This window comes from Semicossyphus pulcher, unplaced genomic scaffold (assembly GCF_022749685.1).
Source record: "Semicossyphus pulcher isolate SPU_LCO1_2020_fin unplaced genomic scaffold, fSemPul1.0.p SCAF_7, whole genome shotgun sequence".
NCBI lineage: Eukaryota > Metazoa > Chordata > Actinopteri > Labriformes > Labridae > Semicossyphus > Semicossyphus pulcher.
Window position 1 is genome coordinate 27,880,233 of NW_027211748.1, and position 26,538 is coordinate 27,906,770.

At 44.4% G+C, this 26,538-nt stretch overlaps 1 protein-coding gene across 2 annotated transcripts in view; it reads left to right on the forward strand.

Annotated features, from left to right (window-relative positions):
• The first annotated feature begins 615 nt into the window (after nucleotides 1-615).
• Nucleotides 616-26,538, forward strand: part of LOC138611307 (neuropilin-1a-like) — a 98,340-nt gene continuing 72,417 nt past the window's right edge. For both annotated transcript variants that reach the window (XM_069684332.1, XM_069684333.1), the window contains exons 1-2: nucleotides 616-1,190; nucleotides 2,070-2,244. In XM_069684332.1, the coding sequence (XP_069540433.1) occupies nucleotides 1,100-1,190; nucleotides 2,070-2,244 (266 nt within the window). In that variant the 5' untranslated portion in view covers nucleotides 616-1,099. The remainder of the gene's footprint in view (nucleotides 1,191-2,069; nucleotides 2,245-26,538) is intronic.

Below are 26,538 nucleotides of genomic sequence, written 5' to 3' on the forward strand. Positions count from 1 at the left end.
TTTTGGAGTAAATCAGCTTTCAGTATCTCTAAAATAAAAGTCTGAATAATTGAATGACTCCCGTTAAAGATGCACTTTGTTGGGTTTTCAGTTTTAATAAATTAATTCAGTGTTTAATTGGTTAAAAAAAAAGTGCTATTTCATGTGTGATCAAACAGGATCCAGCATTTTCCTCCAAACCTGAATGTTTTTGGCCGAGTCTCCGCTGTTGCATCACCAAAACAACCAGAAGCGATGCGTGTGATCAGGCTGATGAACATACTCGGTCAGTGGGACAATCAGATGTAGGTCATCAAAGAAAGAGCGAATACATCTGTCTTAAATCCTCTGCTCCTCTGTGTAACAAAGATCAGATGTGGACGCGCCTCTGCCGGGTGGACACTGCCCACACCTCGCACACACACTCACTCACTCACTCTCTCACTCACATGCCAGCGGGAGTTTGCGTGCGCAGTTTCCCTGCTCGCATGCGTCGGGAGCGCACAGAGGGCGCACCGGTGTCAGTTTGCTCCAGCCCCTTGTAGCGGTCGGTCGCTCAGTCACTGCCGGTTGCGCGCACACTGCCTTCTAGCAGCAGCAGGAATTTGGGGAGTGGAAATTCCGCTGTTACTTTCACGGCTCGCCTCGTATTTCTGACATTTCTGCTGTGACGGTCAGTCAGACGCTGCGAACAGAGAGAGGAGGAGAGAGACAGAGAGCTGGACTGAAATACGGATCTGGAGAGCAGCGCTCCGATGTTCCTCCGGGTTGGTTTTCACTGAAATCTGGTTTTCTCTTTTTGAAATTATCCACTTGGAAGTACGTGTTTCGCTCCTGTTAGCGAGGTTTGACAGAGAATCGAGGCGCGCAGCTGCCCACTTCTGACGGATTTCCCCTTTTTGATTCTTATTTCGAGCATTTGGATTATTATTTTTTGTTTCCAGGAGATGGCAAGTTGTTGCCTGACAGACGCGGGGATCTGGTGTTGAAGCTCGCAGGATGCTGGGGACCCTACAGCAACCAGATCTCCGACTTTGAGACAGATTCTCCGTTATTTTTTTCCCTCTTTTGGACGTAACATCCTCCTGGACGTTTTCTTGTCTTTAATTTCTTCTACAGAATGTCTGTGTTGTACAATCTAAGGATGCGCTGTGGATTGCTATTGTTCCTTTTCACCCAAGTCATCTCGGTTGCTTCGTTGACTCAGACTGGTAGGTGTTGACTGCTTGTATGAATGAATACATGTGGCTCGCCAACAGGCAGTTTGGTTGAATATTGATCCATTTTGCATCATTTTGCAGTTGTTGCGTCTCACCTGTTATGCCTCTGCTTTCCCTGTGAGAGCACGTCCGCAGGGTCCAAGTTAAGCCCCTGTTTTTACAGTATTTACCTCAACAGATGAAAATATTCCGCAACATACCTGTTGTTGAAATGTTCAACAAATATTATGGATACCAAAACATGCATAAAGTGCCCTACAATCACTATATCAGGACAATGTATTATCACATACTTATAATAAGTCATATATATACATTTCCCTTAATAATAATAATATTGAACATTTTCGTTACGGCTTTCTTTGCGCTTCAACGATTCAAATACGCATTTCGGAGATTTTACGCGCGTGCCACGGAAGCTTAATGTAGGCTACAAGCAATTTAATAAATCATTCATTGAGAAAATTTAATTCAATCATGCTGCCTGTTCGCAGGAGCAGCAGCTGCAGCCAGCCCACCTCACCTACATGGGCGTAATCACACCTTATGGCAGGGCTGCAGAGGAAACACTTTACACCACACCTTGCCTCACGTAGTTTGATTTGTGAGACTTATTACCTCCTGACATTGATAGAAACTCCTGTGATATACATGTATGTGGTGGAAATACGTGTTTTTATCTCAACATAAATGTTCCTCTAATGGTGGATTCATGATGATTCCCTGCTGGAGGTCTTTGTATCAACACTCCCACCCTTCATGTTGCACTTTAATCTTTTATTATCAGTCAACACTGAGTGCAGCTAAAGTGCAGGAAAGTCCATTTCTCTCCTCTAACTTAACAACTTTCTGTCTTCTCTTGCGGCGCAGACCAATGCGGGGGGAACATAGAGATCCACACCGCGGACTACCTGACCTCCCCGGGCTACCCCGGCGCCTACTCGCCCTCCCAGCAGTGCGTGTGGGTGATCACGGCCCCCGAGCCCGGTCAGAAGATCCTCATCAACTTCAACCCGCATTTTGATCTTGAGGACAGAGACTGCAAGTAAGAGTTCACTCCTCTCCCTCTCTCTCTCTCTCTCTCTCTCTCTGCTCCTCTCCCACCCCTCCTCTGCTCCTCTCTCCTCCTCAATCCTGCCTGGATACAGTGTGAAACTCTGCCACCTATTGGTCAAGGTGCAGGAGGAAGATATGGCACAGAGGCTACTGGCAGTTACCTCAGAAGAAATTGGGGTGTGATGAGTTTTGTAATTCATACTTGCTAAAGAGGGAGGGTCTCTTATGGCTTGTGCATCTGATGTGTTTTTTGGCAGCGATTTAGAGGAGGGGAAACCCAGTGAAACTCACTGTGCAGCAGGTTTTTATTAATGGAGTTCAGTTTGCTCAGTGGAGAACTGGAGAAATGGTGTGTGCTTTTCATTTGGAGATGGCTAACATGTTTGTCCGGCTCTGCAGGAATAAAAAGTTAAGAAAGTTATTTAACTTCACATAATGTTGGAAGGGATTCTGAAAGGTTTTAAAGGTTAAAGGATGCTGAAAACGACCCCAGAATGAGCTGATTGTCTTCTCCTGAGCCATTTCTGTCTGCAGTTTTGAGCTTGCAGTTACAAGGATAAGCCAATTAATTGATTAGTCATTCACCAAAAATATTAGATGCACAGTTTCGGTCATTCAGGGGGCGTCAAAGCTAACATGTCACATGTTCCAGCTTGTTAAATTCTGCCTTTCGTAAAGTTACTCTCTGCGGTTAGTCAAACAAAACAAGGCTGATTTGATAAGATCATCTGGAGCTCTTAAAACATTTTATTCACATTTTTGTCTTTTATGGACAAAGGATTAATTGACTGAAAGACTTCCCTGCTTCCTGTTGCCGCCCCTGGCCTGCGTTGCTCTGCACAGGCCAGACAAAGGGTCAAAACACACTCAAACGCGCATCGTTCCTGCACACGTCTGATTGTGTTTTTCCTGGCATCACCCAACCAGACCTGTAAACAAACACCCATGCATGTAGACAAACACACACACACACACAACCCCTGCGCCCCCTTCTCTGTAACCCAGAGACACACACTCGATTGTGCGCGTCCGCACAACAGCCCCATGTGTTGCCGCTCTCTTCCATAAATAAGCCTGTTTTTATGTCGGCTCCTCTGTCTCTTTTAAAAGCTCCATAAACGGCTCCTGTGTAAATCACCACTGGCTGTCTCACAGATGGGCTTCCTCCAATACTATTGGATCATGTTGCACCACCAAGGGACTAATAAACCATTAGCTTTCTGGACAGATAGTGGCTATTGTGTGCCTTTCAGTGGATTACACACCTTCTTCAGTGTTTTAAGGCAGCGCCGAGGACGGCTTTCTCAGTCTGCAGTGACCTTATGTTGTGGGATAACCCAGGGAGCAGTATAAGCATGCAATAATGCTGCTTTAGTAATGAAATGTCATAAATCGTGGTGATAAAATTTCAGTAGGTGGTTGGGACTGTGTAGCGCGCCGCCAACAGAGGGTTATTGTCTGTTTTAAATCACTTTCCCACAGGTTAATGTGCTGGAATAAGGCGGTTGTAAAGTATATTATTACGGTTTAATTAGGGGGTAACGTGCTAAATATTTAAGTAATATGTTCTTATCCAATGAGAGCGCAGATAGGCTTCGATAAAGGACAAGAGGAGGGTTTGCGAGAAAGAAATCTGGTTCCATATCAGGCTCTCTTTCTGTGAGATTCTGGCTGCACGTTCCTCTTCTCGGGAAGCCGTCAGTCAGGAGAGCAAACATTTCCACATTCAGATCGACACGCCTCCACAGCCGAAGGATTCAAACCTGCGACCGCCCTGCAGCCGCCGCGACGTGTCGTTTGGCTGTTTTCTTGGGGCCCCTCCGATTTGCTCGATCGGTTTCATTATTTGTTGTGTGAGTTTATGTTGGATGATGATGGGGTGTGTAGCTCGTAGCTCTCTGACTTGGCAGGAGGCGGTGTTGTTTTTGGGAACGATTCAGATGTTCGAAATATGCCCATTGAGCCGGGCCTTAAGCCTTTGGCGAGACCGCGGTCCCACTTAAAAATTTCCTGAGATGAAATTTAAGAGTTTAATTTCACTGTTTGATGCCACCCAGCTCGCCGTCGGCTCCCAAATGTTGCACTTGTTGTAGTGACTCCCTGATTGGAAACAGTCACCGAACATAATGTTTGACTGAATTCTTAAAGTTAATGCTTGAATTTCAGAATATAAAGTCTTCCAATCCAAAGCCATGGATGACAGCAAGCATGAGCAAGAGGCTGAATTCCTATCAGTTCCAGATCTGACCTTTGACCTCTGATGTCTCTTTAGAGAGCAGGAGCAACAGAACTGGGCATTTGTTCCTCAGGATATCCAACGTATACGTTGAGTAGAGCTGAAACAACAGGCCAATTAATCGACTTGTCAGTCAGTAGAAATGGATCTTCAACAGTTTTGACAATCAATTTATTGTTTGTGTGTTATCTAAAGAAGATTGTCATTTAAATAAATGTCTGTCTAGTCACAAGCGGCGCCCAGTTAGTGACGCGTTTTCCATCAGCCAGCAGTGGTTGGTCTGCCAGAGAGGGTAGGCGGAGCTAAGCGGCTGCTTTTCCGCTCTCTGCAAGTGTTGCGAGTAAACAGTAATCTACTATGGCTGAACAAACAAAGAAAAGATGGATGACTACAGATACAACTTCAACAAGAAGTGAAAATCCAAAGAAGAAGAAACAAACTCGACGCTCAGATGAAGCAAACTGTCTGAAAAGGAAAGCGACCGTCAGCCAGGAAAATCAAGAGTTACAACCGGAGCCGACCGTGGACGTCACACATGCAGCACTGTCTGGATATCTTGGAGTTATGCGCCATTAAGTGCTGCCTGAGATCTTTGAGATTATATCTTTAATCTAACATCATTATAGTGTCATTATAGCGTCTGCAGTGTGAGGTTTCTCTGCATTTTAACTGTTACATATAACTGTAAATGAACGATCTTCAGGGTTTGACCTGTTCGGTCGACAGAACCAGACTTGCATTTGTCATTTGTGCATTTTGTGATTATTTACTGATGTGTTCTTCGACACGAGCCAAATGATAAATCAAATAATTGAGAAGGTTTATCTGCTCTTTAATCAAAAAGAAAAGCGAATTGATTGCAGCCTCTTATGGATGTTGTGACGGAAAGTAAGTTTAGCGAACGCAAAAAAACGTTTGTTTGTTAAAAGGGATAGCATCGAGGATTATTAATCAGCTATTGTTTCACTAATACATTTTTTCATCCAAAGAAGCAAATGTTTAACAACCAAAACTCTATAAATCATTCAATTTACAACTAGAAGGAAAGCAGCAAAGCAGGGAAAGCTTGTTAATGTCCTCTTGTTTTCTAGAAGACATGACATGATAAACTGATTGTCCATTAATTAAATTCAAACAACTCTATACATCCCTTTGGGGCAATTGGAGTTTGGAGGCAATTGTTTGGGGCAGCTTGTATATAAAATAAGAAAACACAGCGACGTACAGACTTCAATAAACTATACATAAGACCTAAAATCTGAATATGTCTTCCCCAGACGGACTTTGAGTTCTCTGCAGGGAAATCCAGCCGGTGGTATTTATGTTTCTTATAGGACGCTTTCAAAAACACTCTCCTACCTCACTTCAAATTCCCCCCTCTTACTCAAATGTATTGTTGGCGCGACTCCCCTCCCCCTCCATCATCAGATAGCCAGTCACAGCTTGCCCATCTCTCCCAGTCCCATAATTAAATTACTGGACCAAAATGGAACAAACATGTTCCAGTGCTGCGAGAAACATGTCTGCAGTTAACTAGCCAAACAAAGCAGCCATAGCACCGGAGAGCCAAAAGCAAACGTCGGCTACATTTTCCGACATCTGTGTTACAAAATATCTTCCACCATGCACACACATGACGCAGGGTTTGTAATTATGATCCCTAATTACAGTGTTTTAAAATCGTATTCGATGCTGGGAAATGTTTTCTGCTGGTGTGATTCACGAAGGAGGAAACGTTGGGGGAGTTTTGACTAAAATTAGATGATCCAGCTTGAAACATTTACCACAAATATTATCCCAAATATGCTGGAAGGATCAAATGTAGCATCTTTTAGGATGTCCAAGGTTAAACAGATGAATTTGCAGTTCACAAGAACTTCATGAGCTTCTGTGAAACAGTCCGGCTGGGTGATAATTCCAACAACAACCTTTTACTTCCACAAACTCTCAAGTGACACAATCTGCGCTCAGTGAACAGACGTTGGTTTAGACGAGAACCAGCAACACTTTTGTCCAGACACTCTGAGATCCGCCGGCTCTGCCTCCGTAGCCAATCTGGAGCGGCACCAGAACAAGTCTTGTCTCACGTCCACGTCTGAAATAGCGAGGCCGACAAAGAGGATCCCTGCGGAGCGCGGTAAAATAGAGCAGAGGCATGGATAAGGAACATGCGTCGGTGGCGGGATAATTTGGGACATCTTTTGAGGAGTTGGCTGAACTGCTTCCTCCTACATGCGGCTGCACTGGCACAGTCTGCCCCTCACACATACAGAACACACACACACACACACACACACATACACACACACACACACACACACACACACACACACACACACACACAGGCAACTAAACTTTCTGTCACTTACAGTATGCTTCATGTGCACTCGGAGGTGCAAACACAGCTACAGTATGCATGCTCTGCAAATTCTTTAACACACATTCTTGTGTGGTTATGTGCACACAGGGACACAAAGAGACTGACCCTGACACAGTGAACTCTGAACGGAGGATCTCTTTATCCTGTGTCCTGGATTTAGAGGTTCATACTGGTCAGGAGGGTTCACTCAAACAAGAACAGGTCAAAACCTAGTGAGTGGCTGACCGCATAAGGTCAATGTGCGCTTTTGTGGGCAATGTGTTACAAGGACTGTCCTTATGAGGCCGATGGCGACGTGTTCGAAAGCAGGTGCGCGCTGCGGACGTAGGTGAGGACAGCGGACGGGCAGCGGAGCAGCAGCCCCACCTACTTATCGAACAAAGTATCCAGAGCCGTATAGACAGAGAGTCGCGTCAGTGGAGGTCCAATATGCTCCACGATCCGCCTTTGCGATGTCGCGACTCTCGCTCTCTACAGCTCTGAAAGAACCTTCACTCACTCAGTCAGTCACATACAGACGCATGTGTAGGCGGTCAGCCAAGCATGGCCTTCGAAATCACCAAACTGTAACCCAACTGATCAAGTATGGGAGATTTTGAAGGATGTCTAAGATGTGCTGTCTTTATTGATTGTATATTTACAGTGGGTGTAGCAAACATGACGTCACCCATTGGTTTGAGGAGTGCGGTTTTAGGACTTTTGCCATCTTGTTTTTTGGAGCCAGTTGTTGCCATTTTCGCCCCTTAACAGTCATGAATGGGGAAATGAGTCATAGAGACCAAAACCGTTTTATGTACCAAGCGCTATACATGTTCATTTTTTGTGTACAGTTTCATATGTGGCCTAAAGGATTGTCTGACTTTTAGAGCCTGCCTCAAGTGGCCGCTCAAGGAACGGCAGTTTCCGACACATTTCAGGACTCCGGAGGTCGCCACTTGGCTCTACACCACAACCGAAACAGCAAATTAGCAAATATGCTCTGAAATAACTTCCCATATGAACCACAATCTACAATTTCAAAAAAGGTAATGATGAAAGCAGGGCTTATGACACGGCTGCTTTTCAGAGAGTGGATACAGCTTGGACAGGGGTTCTTACACTTCATCACAGGGCAGCAGATTATCTTGATCATCCCATGATGGAGTATCTAAAACACACTTTATATCTGCTGTATCCTGGCCGAGACTCTAACGAAGGGGGCCTCGTGGGGGGAGAGACGGAACAAGAAAGAGAAAGAAAGAGCGGGAGATGCTATAAATTCCTCTACAGTGTAATGGAAGGACCAGTTGTTCCTTATTGTATGTCCCGAGGCAAAGTGCGCCGCGATGAGTCAAAACATATTTTCCTCAGACAGAGACGGTCACAGGACCGACGTCCCACCGCCTGGAGTTGTCACATGATTGAAAACATTAGTTGGAAAGTCTTCGGTTTGTCTGGTGTATCTGTGTGTGCGGGGGGGGGTTAATCAAGGTTTAGTTTTTTATTCACTACATGTCTTTGAAGTTGATCTTACTTACCCATGATGCCTTTAAGGAACAAATGAAGCATTTAATGAGTATGTGAAATGTACAGTATTTCAGTTGAGGCATGGATGGAAGAAGGGATGAATACACTGTTGGATGGATGTAAGGACTGATGGACGATGGATTAATGGTGTCTATAGGGGGATGGAAGAATGGATGGATGATTCTGATGGATGGATTGACATTGGCTGATTGATTGTTATTTGGATTGATGGCAGGATGGCAGGCTGCAGCGATGGATCAGCTTGTAGATAGATGTTGGATGGATGAATCCATGTATGGACTGCTGGACAATGGATGAAGGTTTACTTTATAAGAAAGGGGTGGAAGGGTGAGTCTGATGGATGGATTATTGGAGGATAATGGATGGATAGATCCATGGATGGATTTATAGGTTGATGGAAGGATGGCTGTCTGCTCTGATGGATCAACTGATGTATTGTGGAGTAACGTTAGATGTTGATGTATACGGACTGCTGTACAGGTTTTTTAGATTATAGGTGACTGGCTTGTGGAGCCTGCCTCAAGTGGCTGCTCAATGAACTGCAGCTTTCGGCACCTTTTTAAAGCTGAGGTGAAATGATCAGATCACATCCCCGGTAATATTGTGCATCTATTTGACAATATAGGACCAAAAAAAATACAGAAAATCAATTTCTTCGTATTCTTATATCAAAATCCGATCATTTTTTCTTCCGGTAAAACTAAATTTCACACGTGCTTACGTAAGTTAGCACCAAACAATTTCAACCAATCAATCTGCAACATTTAGCCGCAGAGCACCAAGAACGCTCGGTCAGTTAGCTAGCTACTGCGCTGTTGAGAACGTCTGTCTACGCCCACTTCTCAACGATCAAATCAAATCCCTCTAATGATATGTCCCGCCTGCACGTCCTGTTTCACTCGGAAATACGTCACGATACGGAAGCTAGGTACTCTCGAGATGCCGCTTCAGCTCGACTTTAAGGCTCTGGCGGTTGTTGCTTGGCTCTACACCACAACCCAAACTACCAAATGCTCAGAAATCTTGTGCTAATCCCTTATACCATCTAAGTATACGGACTGCTGGACAACAGGTCTTTTAGATTATATTTGGATAAACGAATGGATGAATGAGTTTGAAGGACGGATTGTTGGATCACACTGGAAGGATGGCAGGATGGATCAGTAAAACGGGTGGCTTCATGAGTGGATGGTAAGCAGAATGGACGGATGACTCAAAGAGATGAATCCGTGGGTGACCGAATGGAACAATGGATGTGTTGTGTGATGAGAGATTGCTGGACGGATGTATAAATCTTGAGATGGCTGTAAGGATTGTGGGATGGACTGCTGAATGGATGGATATACAGTTGGGTAAACTTTAGTTCCCAGCGCATTCTTTCTGACCTTTTCTCGTAAAAGTGCAAAACAACATCGTCAGTTGTTTAGTCTTGTGTTTTCCAGACAAAAAAAGTGTGCCACAGCGCATATATTCTGTTGATTCTCAGCCTTTTTCATGTGGCTTTTCGACCGAGGCGTTGCTTCACCAGCGGCCCTGTGCCCAGCATTTGCTAGTTTTAAAGAAAATAAAAGCCTCCCCTCCAGATGGTTGTATTTTTCAGTTCCACAGCAGCCGCACAAAACAGGAAGACTTAATGTACTGCTGTCACAGAATGGTTAGCCAGTGGCTCGCTTCCAGGGAAATGTGAGGCGTGAGCCTCCAAAAATTATTTGGTTGTTTGTTCTGTGTTTTGCAGCAATCAGTTCCTTGTATTTGTTACTTGGAAGTACAAAGCAGCCGGGAGAATTAGGTCAATGAGCGATGGATATTGGTGTTGTTTTCCTGCTTGTAGTCTGAATGAGTAATTGTCCTTTTTGTGTGATATGACTTGGTTTTTGTCTCCTGCACTAGACTGACAAGTTTGTCATTTCTCCAGTATATTTAGAGAAACAATTTTAGGTTTGAATTGTGACTGAAAAGTTGGATTATTTCCCATTCCAGTTCCAAAGTGATTTAGACAAACGAGAGGCATTATTAAATATATTCAAATATGCACGGGGCTTTAAAGGCTGAAAGCAAAGAACAACAGATCTAAAGTTTAATGTACCTCTCCCTTTTCACATGCAATCTCCGCTTTATAAAATTACTACATTTCCCACAGTGCAGCGGTGTCTCGGTCCGGGATTGCCTCCCCGCTGAGCCGAAAATTACTCATACAAATAACATTAGTTTCATCATTAAATGCCTCCCAGTCTGTCAGTATGATCTTTACAGAACATAAAATATTAAAGGAAAGGAAGAACCAAAAAAAAAATCAGGATGAAAAAGAAGAGAGGAAAGCCGTCGATGATCAAAACGTTTGTGAAATCTGTTGAGTTAAAAAGAGACTCTGAGATGAAGAGAGGAGAAGACGAGGAGAAGAAGAGAGCGGTAAACAAAGAGAGCCAAGGGTACAGACAGACTCAAAGAGACAGAGGGCTGCAGGCTGGTTGGCATGGTCAGTGTAATACTGACCTCTGTGACAGACCTCTCACTGTTTCTCCTCCTCCACCCTCAGGCTCGTCTGTCGCTTTTTTTCCTCCCATCACTTTCTCTCTCTGTCTGTCTCTCCTCAGACTCCCTGAACTCTGAGTGCACTCTTCATGTCTTCAGCCCATTTCGTCCTTGGCTGTATGCTTCCTCTGTCTCGCAGGGTGTGTTCAGACCGTTAGTAAAGGCTGTCCACTCGTGATCCGATCATGAAAACCACATGCTAATACCAGGTCTGAACGCGCTCATAGATTTGGATAGCTACTGAATGCTCCACTACGCTCATTAGCTAGCTGTGATTTTATCTATCGGTGCTTTTCCACCAAAAGTACCAGAAACGTTTAGTTCCAGGAACTTCTCTTCAAGGAACTAAATGGTTCCTGTGGCCCGTTGTTGTCTGCATGTCCACAGCGGCCTAAAGTCCTGGGAAGATTATGCAAACCAGGCCAATGACGTATGGAGAAGCAATAAAAGTAACTGCACTACACCACCTGTCCATTAGGGGGCAGTAAGAAGAAGATGAAGGCCATACAACAAAGATGATGCCATAAAACAAAACGAACGGGCCGGTATCATCGTTTGTGCGACGCTGCAGTTAGCCTGTTAGCATGGAGGAGATTCAACTTGTGCTGTTTTTGATTGTGCTTTATTGCAAATGGATTCATTGAATCAACACGTGAAAGGCGACGAGCGCTCGTAGCAAAGCGGATTCAAAATGTGCTCGACTTAACACAAGACGACAGATTTTAAAGGCCATTACATTTCTCTTACGCGGTGATAACAGTGAGCTTGCAGCTGCAGCCTTTTAAACATGGCAAGGAACTAAATTTAGACCCTAGAGAGTTCCTCAAAAGGTTCCTGGTTCCTGGAGAAAGTTCCTGCGGTCAAAAAGCACCATATAGCATTTGGACACGTGCTCAGCACAACGTTTTTATTGAAGTTAACTGCAGCTTTGTCTGGAAACGTCGTCAGTAAGAGTGTGAACCGAAAATGTGAAAGTCTGAATTAAAACAGTTTTCTGAACAGAAAGCGTCTGAACCTTCCTGGCCCGAAATACAGCAATCGTTTAGCTGTTAGCCACGAAGCTAGCCAGCAAAGATAAGATGGTCAACAACCAATCTCTATAGCTCTATAGTTTTATTTAGTAAATTCATTTTAGTATTTACTTTAAATTTCCCTTTATGAGGTTGAACATGTTTGATAGAAACATTTTTTATTTAAAGCTTGGGGGAGCCTTATAAAATGTCATCATAAGACACACGTCAGTCAAAATAAACGTACAGCCTTGTGTTAATGCTGATTTAAATAAGGTTGTAGTCGTGGTTTACGGTTTTAAACGCTTATAAAGTTGACATTGTTGCCAGAGATCTTTGTCCCAAAGTTTAGAATGTGTCCATCAATAACTAATTCATGGTTTCCATCATTTATAGATCAGAGTACGAGACGATCATGGCTGGGTTTCAGCAGCCGACTCTCGTCTCTCAGCAGCAAATATTTATCCAGCAGAAGGAAGGATGAACTTTGAATCCTGCTATTGTTTCTCTTACGCAACTGCTCATTGTTTGGATATGACTTTCTAAACAACATGACACATGCACACGTGGAAAATGTATGTGTATGAAAGTGCAACAAAAGTGCACATTGAGCGTAGACACGTAGATAATAATAAAAATAACAAATTGCTTTCTACTTAATCAGACTTGTTGTGGATTCCCTGCTCATCAGTGAGTCACATATAAACAAACACACACACGCACACACACACACACACACACACACACACACACACACACACACACACACACACACACAAACACTGTCACACTTTCGCACACAAATGAAAACACATGTCAGATTAGATCTTTAACGAGCAGATTAACGAGGAGAGAATTTGGCAGGGGGAGAGAGAAGGGGGGATACCCAGTTAGCGACGTCACGCACACACACACACACACACACACACACACACACACGCACAGCTGCAATCCCAGGATTTATAGGACGCACTCAGTGATGCACTCCAGATGTCTCAGCAGCAAAATACACACTTTTAAGCAGGAGAGAGCGGCATTTATCAGAGTAAACAGTCGGATTTCGCCGTGACGATAAAGCTTGTTTTGAACTATTTTTACGCAAAGCTTCCTTTGGTTGTTATCTTCCTTTAAGCTCTGCAAACTTAAACCCTTGGAAAGCTGGATGTACAGTAAGCATGAAAATAATGTCAGTAAACAGCAGGTTTGGTGGACTGCAGAATCGGTTGGCTAAATAAGTTTGAGGGTTTATCTTAAGAGGCGTACGCATCTCGTTTCAGAGGACAGTCAGCGTGGTGATGTTTGGACACGGCTACTTTTAAATCCTCCAGTCCTCGAGCGCTTTCAAGCTCAGGCCTCATCATCTACCGCGAGTCTGTTTTTCATTTATGAGAAGCCTGCCGAGATGTGAATCACAGCACCGTCAGCCATCATCACATCCTTGAAAAATGCTGATTTTTCGCTGAACACAGGCAGGTTCTTTTTTCCCCCCTTAATGTTGCTTTTGTTCTGATGCCACATAAAAGTAAGGGGAATCAGTCATGGCTTAGTGCATGGCCTGTCATACTGCAGCAGCACCTCAAAGGAGAAGGGCATAACAACGCAGCCATTTAGCAGATGTGTATTTTCAATGTGAAGCTTGTTCTTAGAATCAGGGGTGTAATCCTCGAGTTTTGTCAGTCGAATCAGATTTGGTTCGGTTTTCATTCCCTATTTAAGTTCAGCAGCACACCTAACTCTGATAATAACCTTATTTATCATTTAAACAGACTCCTAAGTTCTTTATTTATCAGAGAAACAAGCTAGGCTTAAGTTAGCGCCAGCTGGGCTCATAGCCCCCAAAGCTCCACGAGATTCTGAGAGAAACGTTCACATTAAACTGCTTTATTCAGAGATTGTATCTGTTTTGATCAACAGGTCAGTTTGTTTTGGAGAGAAGGACGACTCTGTGGATAATTTTGCTCTCTGTAAAAACTTGCTAACTGAGAAGACTGAAGGATAACCTAAAAACAAGTGTAGCAGTTAGAAATAAGCTAGCTGCAACTTGGCCCGCAGCCCTTCCAGAGGTCATGTATTTGCCAAGAGCATTGGAGAAACCATGACCATGAGTCTGCTTTATTCAGTGTTTTAATACATTTTTAACCTTTTATGCGTTTATTAAGAGAGCGGACAGTGGATCGTGTCGGAAACAGGGCAAGAGATTGTGGGAATGAAATGCAGCAAGGGGCCGAGGGTGGGAGTCGAGCCCGGGGCCGACGCATCGAGGACTATCAGCCACTGTATGGGACGTGCGATTTAACCGCTGCGTAAACCGGCGCCCCAACTTTATTCAGTGTTTTAACCAGATTTGAGTCTGAGTCCGTCTCTTTTACGAGGAAACCTCTGCAGACAAAAAGTAGATTTGAAGACTCGCCTGTCGTGCTGTTCTCTCAGCATTGCTTTCTTTACAGTGATGTAATTAAAGTGCTTATATATGCTGTGTTTTTTTAATGTACCGAATGATAAACGACCCTGATGTGACACCAATAATGTTATTCAACCTCAATCCTGTGAAGCACTTGGCTCTCACATTTGGTTGGGCTCCATGGGAGTCTGCTTTAGACAGTTTTTTTTTTGGACTGCCGTCCAGCTACAGCAGCTTTCACACCTCAGCACAGCTCTCAGGAAAAACAGCTTCAGGTCCAGAAAAACCTGTCCAATTGGCATAAGTGTGAAAATGGCCTTCCATGAACTTTAATGTGATTAAAATATCTCCAAATGATAGGAATTAGACATGTCTGTACTTGGTTTCAGTTTAAAATGGATAGATAGATTAACAGACTCGCCTTGACCCAGTTTCTCTGTGAAGTTAAAGTTTCTGAAGGTCCCAAAAGTCACAAGACACTATTAAAAAATCTCGTAAACCACCAAACATAAACGGCTGACCCAACTTCAAACCTTCGTGTGAACTTCAAAGGCACGTGAAAACTCAATGTCCCATTTGGGACAGCGTCGGGATATGAGAGTCAGAGGTCAGTTAGAGGGTCAAACTGTGCTTTGACCTTCTCCGGGGACGACGAGCGCCCTGGGAGGCTTTGTCCCTTTTTTAATATGTGCGACGGGACAGCTGCCCCCAATGGAGACTTAGTGGCGGTTCACTAGAAGCACGGACAATAAGGTCTTTTTTCTTCATCAGCCGTTACAGGAATGTGTTGTATCTGTCTGCGTAGAAACGCCCCAGGGTGACCTCCCATTGAGACATGGAGGTGGAAGATCCGCACACAGAAGCATGTTGTGGGCAGAGGATAAACAGATTGAAGTGTGTGGGAGGAACACCCACCCACACACACACACACACACACACACACACACACACACACACACAGAGACACACAGATATGCATACACAAAAAAATACATGAATAAAATGCATACAGACATGAATGTATTCAGTCTGGTGACCCAAATCTTTCAGGTCAGCTCTACTCTAACCTGGGGCTTTTATTTTGGTACTCTGTGTGAGTCTGTGGCTTACTGGTTTTAAGGCCTTGTGTGTACGTCTCTCTTGTGTTTGATTTTATTAACTTTCAGGAACTTTAAGGAATAGAGTGAACACTGGAGTGAACACTGGAGTGACTCAGTGTTCGTCTGTGTCACGAGTTCGGAGTTATTTTTAATCAGAGCTGAAGGAAACTGGGTTTTAAGGCGACGAGCGTGTACGTGAAATCAGCGTGTCACAAAGCTACACTTTGTTCTAGTGCACTCTTAGATAAGTGAGAGTAGTATCCTTAAACCAGTAGTAGATATAGAATTAGTAGTAGTGGTGATGTTAGGTAGAAGTTGACCCAAGTACAAATAGCACATTGTTGCACTTCTCCATTAAAGGGAAACCGCTTTATAAAAGCTCCATATTAACAGCTAAAAGAGGTAAAATCAAGTCTTTAATCTGAGAAAGGGTCCCTGTATGGTGTTTATGCACATTGTAATGTAGTTAAGCAGCATTAACAACATTACATGCATGATGGGTGGTAGACAATATATCACACCTTTGAATTTAGTGTATGAAAGTTATTAATCAATACAGTAAATATTATCTAAGTAGGTGAGTTAATTTTAGACAACTTTCAGCTCTACAAAATTAATGTTCTGTTTTCATTATTTTGCCCCTACATCTACTCATGTTTAAAGTGCAATATTAGCTTAAATAGGCCTATTAGCATAGTTGTGTTTAGCTAGGCTATGTCCTAACTCAGGAACTGTGTCTAAAAAGTTGTTATTATTGACACCTTTATGGACATTTACAAGTTAGTTAGCTAAAAAGAATATGTGTAATATTTAATTTTACATTAAATTGCTAGCTTCCTTATATCACTCATGATGCTAAAGTGTTAGCCTGGTAGCTCTCGTTCTTAGAGTTCTATCCAGCTACAGCACCTTTTATCTAAACAAATACAGGCTAGTTAGCCAAAAAGGAGTGTTATTTTGTGTCATATTTAATTTATTTAAATTGGACATGACACTTAAATGCTAGCTGCCTTATATCGCTCATGTTGCTAAAGTGTTAGCCTGCTTGTTAAAGTAGTGCTCAACAAAGAACACAAGGGTCAGTTTAATGTTTAACGACTTACAAGCTAATTTTGCAAATGTGCTAAAATCTCTCTTAATATTTGATTTATTACATTACGATTTTAAAACCAGCCGGCATTTCTGCTGAATACAATTCTCTGAAATGGAGGCTGTGCAGCTCTTTATCTTTTTATCTGCCTCTCCGTCTGTCTGTCAACCAGACTCCGTCATTGCCAAATCTCAGCAGTCCCTGCTGGGCTTTCTATGTGTGCCTGAATACAGCTAGCTAATTAATGTCACATGTCGTTGGAAACAGGAGAGGCGAATGCGTAGTCAGCCCGGCCTCTCTGTTAATGCAGATGAACTTGTCGAAGGCTAACACATGTCAAAGTGCAGTGGAAGTGACACAGTGTTTATTGCTTTGCCCCTAACTCACTTTAGAGAGGTGTGGATTGAGTGTCGGTTGACAAAGGGCCTTTTTCCTCACAAATCTCTCAGGTACGGACCGAGATGTTTGGCTTTTTTCTCTGAATTCAGGTGCTGAAAGGCCCTTCTGTGTTGTTTAAGTCTTAAAGGGCCAGTTTGCCGATTTTTAACCTCGGTCCTCTCACGCTATTATGGGGCGCTAATGCCGTTATGGTAGGAAAAAAAGAGGCCAGGGAGCTTGCTAAACTACACTTCCTCAATCTAGGACGTCTGCCTCCGATGTCATGTATCGTTCATAATCGTCAGGTTTGAAATGTAGACTGCAGACCTGAACATTTTTTAGACGATCCACCGGTATATTCTTGCCGTATTTTGGATTCTCTACTGCCCTGAGCCATTGCCTGCATAGAAAAGGTAGCATTTCACTCCAGCGTCTCTCGGTGGGCCTTTCAGAGGGAGGGGCGCAATGCATGCTGGGTGTTGTAGGAATGTAGAATGGGCGAACCACGAGCTGTTTGTACGACTTTCTCCACAGCTATGGTGCCGATTTCAAATATAATTGCTTCTATCGATTACAAAGAACACCAGCTTTGACTGTTTTTTTCCAGGGGCGAACTGCTCCTTTAAATTACCCAAACAGACTCAGGATGTAGCGACTAGCTCGCTTTGTTTTCCGTAAAACTCGCACACTTTAACCCTGAGTGAAACTCCTCTTCTCCCCCAAAATGTCGACTTTGACTTTCGTTCTTTTCAACTTTTTCCCATTAAACCCCACTGAGTTTTCACCAAATCTCATTTCATCCTTCAGGGTCCCCAAACAGTCTGTCTAGGAGAGAGTGGGGAAAAAGCGGCGTTCTCCTTCCCCCCCTCTGTCAGATTAAGGCTTCCTAAATGAGAACAAATTCCACCTCCTCCTTCGTCTCCGTTTTTAATTTCCCAGCAGGATTGTGCTGCCGTGGCTTTGTATCTGCACGGCAGAGGTGAAGGATGAGGATATTCATACTTTGGCTGCTTGGCCCAATTTATTTTTTGGGGAAGGGGAGGGGGTCTTTGTGGCTGTGTGTGTGTGTGTATGTGATCTTACTGCTTTTAATAAGATTTGCTCGAGTACATTTCCTCCGTTTTTGGAAGTGTTCTTCTTCATCGTACTGTAAGCACGGGCTTTACTACATAATTCACCATCTAATCAAAGGTTGGACGTTTTGTTTGTTTTGAGTGGTGTGTTTATTAGTTTGGATGAACAGTCGTGGCCATAAAAGGAATCGTGTTTGGGTGGTAGGTGGCACGAGTTGAAGTCATTATTTTTGAGTATGAGCGAGTGGTGCAATGAGGGGTCGTAGCTCTGAGACGGTCTGCTAACATTCATGAGTGTGTTTGTGTTTGCTCTCTTATTTTTGTGAGGACCAATATTTTAATGTTGAGAGTTAGGGTCACTTCAAGCTGGAGATGTACTTGCTTTTAACTACGCATGATGGCTGCCCCGCACTCCCTTCGTCTGTTTGGAGCGTCAGCAGTGCGTGTCCTTAAAAAGTAATGCTACTTGTACGAAAGATGCAGTATGCACACGAACAGTAGGGGCGCTGTTGAGGCAGAGGGGATGTGACCGGGTCGACACAGCAGCAGGGACAACAAGAAAGTTCTGAAAACAAGCTGATAGACCAAGATTATCCACATCTGTACGAGGTGTCATTGCCACTGCACAGAGACAAACATGGCGGTCAGTGTAACCTGTGACAGATGAGTTCCATTTTAGAAGTCGGCGTGGAAACTAAAGCTGAATGGAACGAGTTACGTGGCCGTTACGTGCATGTTGGAGAAACGTAGTGGGGACGGTGCAGACGGTGTGTTCTGTCCACCGAACACACAAAAGCTGTCGTGATCTCAGAATTTGACCCTTTGCAAAGCCCCTCCCACTGTCCAATCCTACGTTAGCAACCGTAACTATGCGCAGGAGGCCTTCAGAACAAGGAGAAATGCTAATGTGCATATGGAATCTGCAAATGTCGCCATGTCTGTTGTTTACATCCCACACATACGTTAGTCACATATGGCCTGAGCTCTCTGGTGTGCCCTCTAGCGGTTGTGTAAGCGAAAGCAAGGTTAAAGAGCGAGTACGTCTCCGGCCTTAAGGTTAGACTAGGTTTAGCAATTACAGTTACTTTCTGGTCTGATTGGGAGCCGCATCACTCTCAGCCCTCGCCCTTTGAATTTAAGTTTATGTCTTAAGTATTTAAGAGCTTTTGCTTGGGAACATAATCACCACCATCAATCATCAATAACAATATACTTCAGGAGACAAATTAAGTGTTAGATAATCCTTATGTGGAGGTGAAATTGTGCTAATTGGCAAATAAGAAACCTGCCAACCTTCCTCGAATGTGTGCGACTTTACCAAGCAGGAGGAGGAGGTAAGCGTCACACCACAGACAAACACTTTCAGTAAATCTCTACAGACCTACTGTTTAATTTCACCTTCATTTCCAAGTGTTAAATATTGCCAACCTTTGACACCCTCCCTTTTCTAAGCATGAGAGCTCAATCCAACACCTCCTGCCTGCTGTCCCATGATGCCCAGAGGAGCAGCTCACTTGTGTCTCAATGAAAATGAGTATCTAACACTGTGAGCGTCGTAGTTCCTCACAAGTGTATGAGTACAAACTTTGCACATGTTTGTTGGCTATGAAAACAAGTGAGTATTTCTACAAATATGCGTGTGAGTGTGTGAGAACAGGAAACTGACTAAGAGTAATATTCGTGGGGAGATGACAGTAGCTGTGAGTACTCCAGTGTGCGCGAGAGAGTGAGTAAGAGAGAGGGAGATGATGTAGATTTTTTGGTGAACACGGAGGAGGTGAGAAATGGGGATGGATGGACTGGTGTGTGTGTGCGTGTGTGATGGCAGGTGGCGTCGTAGTGTGTCTCCTGCTCACACACACACATGTGCCATCTGTAGCCTCCCAGCAGAGCCCGGAACGACTGGTCAGACGCAGTTTGTCGGCACTAAAACGCATTAACCACTCATGTATTACACAATCTGAGCATGGTAGCTCCTCCTGTGTGTGCGTGTCAGTGTGTTGGCACTTGTTTTGCTCACATTGTGGGGACATTGTTTTGCTCGCTGAGTCACAAATCCACTACCTACCTGCCAACTGGAGACAAAAAAACCTGCCACTGATGATTTAAAATTTTAGGGTTCAAACTTTTTAACCATTTAAAACAAAGTAAGCCCTCTAAATAATCTGTCCCTATATGAAGCTTAGGTAGCACCTGTACATGAAAGATTAAGCTACTTCGTGTTATGTGACATCCTGAAAACAATGACTACTGTAACTGTAGGTACCCCTTTAGCATCATTTCTGGAGGCACATCTTAAAGAGCGAGAAAAATCCACTTAGGGAGGAGGTCACATGGCTTTCACAAGGAGACCAGGTTATGTTTCCACTGTGAAACCAGCAGGCAGCACGGACTACTTTTTGACAAAGGTATGTTAAAGTTGTAAGATCTCGTACTCTTTGGCGACACCTGTGGCGATAAGCGGTAATTGCAGGAGCACACTTCCCAGATATCCAGACAGTGCTGCATGTGTGACGTCCAAGGTCGGCTCCGGTTGTAACTCTTGATTTTCCTGGCTGACGGTCGCTTTCCTTTTCAGACTGTTTGCTTCATCTGAGCGTCGAGTTTGTTTCTTTTGTAGTCATCCATCTTTTCTTTGTTTGTTCAGCCATAGTAGATTACTGTTTACTTGCAACGCTCGCAGAGAGCGGAAAAGCAGCCGCTTAGCTCCGCCTACCCTCTCTGGCAGACCAACCACTGCTGAGTGATGGAAAACACGTCATTAACTGGGCGCCGCCAAATCACCACCGTTATCTCAAGACGCAAAAAGAGCAGGTCTAGACCGTGCTCAGATTCGTCTGAGCGAGTGCTTGGCAACATTTGGGAACAGTGGTGAGGAAAACCTTCCTTCTCGAGCAGAACCAGACTCATGGTGAACCATCTGCCTCGACTGGAAGGGCAGAAAGAGACATGGATAGAGAGCATCACAACAAAGGTCACCTGACTTTGTTACCAAGTTACCAAGCTTTATTTTTAAAGTCTTACAAGACGTTGCATATATGTATATTACTGTGGAGCTCTGCACGTGCAGAACTGACGCTATAGGGGCACATTGTGCTTTATAGTTTGAAGCGTAGAGCCACTGATTAGCTGTCGTATAAGACGAGGTGTGAGTGAGATCATAGGCGCTGTCTTTTTAGGTGTGAAACCACTTTCAGGTAACATCATAAATAACAGGAAACAGGAAGTACCAGTAGAGGGGCTGCCTCTGAAACCACAGTTGGCAACGTTTGCTGCATTTTTAATGTAGAGTTGTTTTTCTTTCCATCAATAAGAGATAAACATTTTAAAGTATGTCAGGTTTATGTGTCAGACTCTCAGATTTAATAAGCTCCTTTTTTGAGCCACAGATCGTCCTGACATTCATGATCACGCAGGTCGAAGCACCGGCAGTATCCTGAACTACCTGTTGCACTTTGATAAAGTGGAACGACTCCCGTCTTCTCAACTGGAACAACGCACGCTCTCTGGATGTTATTGGTTCAATCGCTCTCTCTGTCAGCGGCTGAGTGCAACAAGTCGCCACCTCTTTCCTCGGGTTGCTGAAAGCCATTCTGGGTAATGAAGGAAATCACTACATGAGGCAGAGGCAGATGAGGTCTGCTGGGTAAAAAGTGGGCATGCCAAAAAGTTTAATGCAGCACTTGATCAAACTTTAACACCTGAATAGTTTAGTTTGGGTGTATCACAAGTCGAATGGTTCCTTTATAGCCACGCTCGTTTTATGTCTGCAGAGGAGCTGAAGGTGTTTGCGCAAAAAAGATCCAGATGAAGGGAAAGAGAGGCGGATGGAATAAGTGAACGGCGGAGGGAAAAGCTGTGACTCCACTCTGCAGAAACACTGAGTCACTCCCAGCTTCAGCTTTGCAGGAGGTTCATGTAACAACAGCTCAGACGTCGCCCCGTTAATGCTCCCGCGGTACCTTCCAGATGTGCGGTAAGAAGTCGGCCTCGAAGGGCAACACAACGCCACGAGCATGTTAATGAGCTGTAGTGTTCGAGTGTCTGCTTTTAGCTCGGAACTCCGGGAGTTTGGGAAGAAGGCGGGAAGGAATGCAGGGCTGTGTGAAAATTCCCCTCCTGCGTCTGCATCTGGTTTATTTAAAGAGGTTTTCCGCCTCATCCGGGGTTTTATATTTAGCTCCCAGTGTTGCTGCTCAGCGGTCGCTGCTGTGGTCAGTTTGCTTCGTACGATATCACTTATCTTTTCACCTATCAAACTAAGCGAGACATCTTAATAATCAGAGGCTTTCTTGGATTTTCCCTCTCATTAAGTTGATTTATTTTTATCTGTGAGTTTGTGTGGGCGTCCTTTGCGTAGTAGCTGCTGGTGCTACAACCCACTTCTTCTTATCCTAAATAAAGCATCAATAAAGTCACATGAGCAGAACTGAAACTATGAATCAGCTGAACAATATCGACCCAAGCTGCACAAACTCTTAAAGTTTTGAGTGGTCATACTTTTATAAGCTGTGTGAGCTGGTGTGAAAGATATAGCCTGCGACAACGAGGGTGCTTTCAGACAATCTGGTTCGTCTGGACAGGTGAGAACACGCACTCGAACTCAGGTGCAGGCCAAATTGGGACAGGACTCTGATCCGGTTTGATTCAGGTGAGAACATATTGGACTTAAAGTAGGACCTAATATAGGGAGCAAACCAAAACACTGTGCATTGTTGGTTGTTAACGGACACTTGCAGAGACAGACACGCAGCCGGGCAGCAAGATAAGTAGAGGTCAGAGATCAATCACAGAGCAGTTTCCTCGCGCATCAAAACTTCTCGTCCGCTGGTAAAAGCTGCCGTGTGAACACAAACCAAACTCGAGGCAACTTTTTGATTTCGATTCGGACCAAACAAATGGACTTTAAGTGTGAAACCACCCACAAGAACAGAAATATTACCTTTCATAATAATAGTGCAACGATTCTGCATTCAGAATGGTGATGAACCCTGAGCGATCGGCCCTGAGGACCGTCTGCGGAGACTCTGCAGCTTTAACAAGCCCCAATCAGATGGTTATGACATGTAGCCTGCGAGGCAGGACTCGGGGCATAATAAGAAAACGTTGTAACAATTGGGGGCGACCTTGATGAGCGTCTGTATCATCGTGGATGGAGAGACAAAACTGAGCTTGAGAACTGAGCAGCTCATAGTGGAAATCGCAGCCTCGGGTGAAGACCTTCATTAGATTCAATGTTACAAAGGTACAAATGTTACAACATTTAAAAGCTTTCATGGGAAACATCCACCGATTTAGGTGTTTTTGTTCATCAGTTCTTAAATCCACACGTCTCCCAGCTGCAGCAATAATATTCCACACTTCTTGACCTCTCTTTGCTCTTCCTGCTACTGGTCGCTTATTAAGTCTGACACTCCTGTTGTGTGCACCACAGTGTGTTCAGAGGACCAGTTAACAGCATCCAATGTTAATTTTAAACCTCTGCTGTCGGGGCCCCCAGATGGAATGGCCGTTGTTTTGCCCTTGAGCAAGGCATTTGTTCCGGCCAGCTGCGTTTGGAGGGCGTTTGGAGTGGCCGGTGTGGTTAATGAGTGATGTGAGGGGATGGAGAGGAGGCTGCAGGGCTGCCGACTGAGAGCCTCTCTAACTAGAGTGTGAAGAGACAGACCCACTTCATTAAACGGCCCGTCTCGGTAAACACCGCCTGCCTCCAGGACTGGCTGCACTGAGTGAGTGAATGAGTGAGTGTAGCCATCTGCATTTAGACACACACACACACACACACACACACACACACACACACACACACACACACACACGCACTGTTTGTCTCCCTATGGCTCTTTTTTTATGAGCCTCTGTAAGACATGGAGGGAGGAGAGGGAGGGGGAAGTTTGATGCTATGAATAAAAATGCCATCACCTAAATATCACCGTCGGCTCTAAGACTTTACAAGTGCGCACTTAAGTCCTTTTCTCAGCGGGCATGTAAAGCTTTCTGCGAACACATGGAGAGTAAGACGGGGAAACAAAGTCAGAGATGGAGAGAACAGATTTCTGAACACCTACGGCTGAAAAACCTCGATTCAAACACGGAAAACATTGTTTATGCCCTCAGCTGTCAGCACTGCTGCTACATAATGTGTGCAAACAGACTTGTCTGAGAATGACTGGATGTTTGACAGAGTGGAAACTTAACAAATGCTTCTGTACGTGTTAATGTTGGATAATAATCTAGCTGGATATTCATGTTGTAGCTGCAGCAGATCTATGAGGCTGTAGCGTGTTAGTTTAGGACATGGTAAAGTCTGCGCTAAAGCACGTATGGAAATAAGCCGTAATTGCAGGTCAAGTTTCATCGTCTGTATTTGTTTGTTTGGTGGTGGGAACCGTTTACTCACAGCTCAGCGAGGCTCAGATAAAACCAAGTCCACCACTTCTCTCTCTGGAGCTCTAACCGCTGCTGGGTCACGACGGCCGCTTGTAATTCTTTCCAGAACTGTTGACTTACCACCCAACACGAAACAATACTGCAAACGCTCAGGGCTTGCATCCCGCACCAGTGTCAACTCATCTGGGGAAAGAAAGTGGTTTAACAGGCATTTATGTATGAATTTAATGTGTTTCTAAATGTTTATGCTCTCATGCTGCAGCTTTTAAGTTTTGTATTTCAGAATCAGATTTATTGGCCAAGCATGTTTACACATACAAGGAATTATACTCCGGTTTACAAGGCTCCCTGTGCAGACACAAATACACAATAAAACAATGTGTGTGTTCGCTTCCTGCATCTTCTACCCTGTGATAATGCTACTCTCTGTGATGTGAATGGTCTCGTATAAAAGGAAACATGTTTAGTATCAGTGCTGCTGGTTTGATTCAGGCAGGAGACCCCAGGAAGACCCGCTTACAGATGCCGCTAGTCTCTTTTCCCATTGCCAGTGAAGTATCCTCCTGTCGGTCTCTTTTCTGCTGCGTCACCGTCTGACGCCACAAACACGCCGGAGACAGGGTTAGCAAACAGTGAAGACGGTGGTTAGGTCTTTATTGTCTCTATTACTCATTCAGTCTGTTTATCAAACTTGGCGCCGACAAATTTGGAACGATGTTCGGGCGCTGCTCGGACGGAGACGGGGGATCTTGTAGCTGAGATGACAGAAAGGGGGCGGAGTTAACGCGTCAACAAGGGTTTTGTGTTCCCATAAATGCCGATCGGAGCCGAGGCGATAATTACCCGGGTCGACTGCAGAGCCATTTGACCCGGGTCTGAAGCCTTTCCCATTAACCTGGTGTCAGCGGGTGCTAGCGCGTTTTTTGACCAGTGGGCTTGAGCCTCTCTGCCATGGTTCATATCTGCAGGGTAATAGTGTCAAAAGAGAGAAATTAAATTATAGTTTTGAGCTTTAAACCTTTTCAGAAATCTAGTTTTTGAAGTAGATTATTTTAAAAAAATCTTAGACGCATATTTGTGCCTTGTGATAAACCATTGCGGTGTTCGTCTACAGGTTCACCCTGTTTACATAGAGAGACCTAAACCTTTAAATCGAGATGTCTGTGAGAGATCAGAGGGAGAAAAACACATTTCCCATGTCAAACTCATGAAGAGACTCCTTTCAAAGCCGCCACCTAACAAGCTGTCTGTCTGCACGCTAACGCTGTTAGCTGTGAGGAAAATCAGCAGTCAACAGCTGAATTCCTCGAGTCTGAGACGAGCCGACTGTCCGAGCCTCGGTCCAAACATGCTGATGAAGTTTCTCTCCGTGTGGGAACACTGTGGGTCTTCTGCTAGACTCTCCTGCAGATGGTTATTTATCCGGCTCGGTCAGGAGGCCTGTTTCTGCATCTGTATATCTGTCGGCTCTCATTGGACATGCATTCCTGTGATTCCACACATTCTTACCTGAGAGCTTTTTTACTGCTGATCAGCAAGCGGCCAAGCTGAGGGACTATTTTGATACTCTACCCAGAAAGCCCACCTTAGGAAAACTGTGTTCTCTTGTCAGAGAGGTCAGAGGTCAGGCCCCAATTCAAAACAGAGACCCCAGAGCTGGTATGGATTTTCTGTCTTGCTGAAGGACACAGCAGCCGATACGGGCGTTCAGGTCCAGGTTCCTGTTGCACTACTTTTACCCTCCCCGGCTTCAGACTCTCACCATGCAGGCGGAGTTGTTTCCACAGCTGGCTGCAGGAGGAAGAGGCTTGTTATATCACATAACAAGTTCTGCATAATGTGCTTTATTTGTGTAGCACTTATCAAAACAGCCACAAAGTGCTTTCAGAGAGTGCAGCATTACTAAAAGACAAATGTCCAAACTTGAGAATATCAGATGTGGAAGTCACGCTAAAAGAATGTTAACAACACATTAAACGCCAGCTCTGTGACCACTACGAAAATAGATATCACATGTGATGTAAATGTTGATGTATGTTTTCCATGTATGTTCCAGAGGATTAATGCCCGAGGCATCGCAGAGCTACATCCAGTTGATTTCCAGTGGGGGGTTTTTCTTTCCATGTCAGAGGGGAAATCTGAGGCCGGGTCAGATGTGATGGTCAG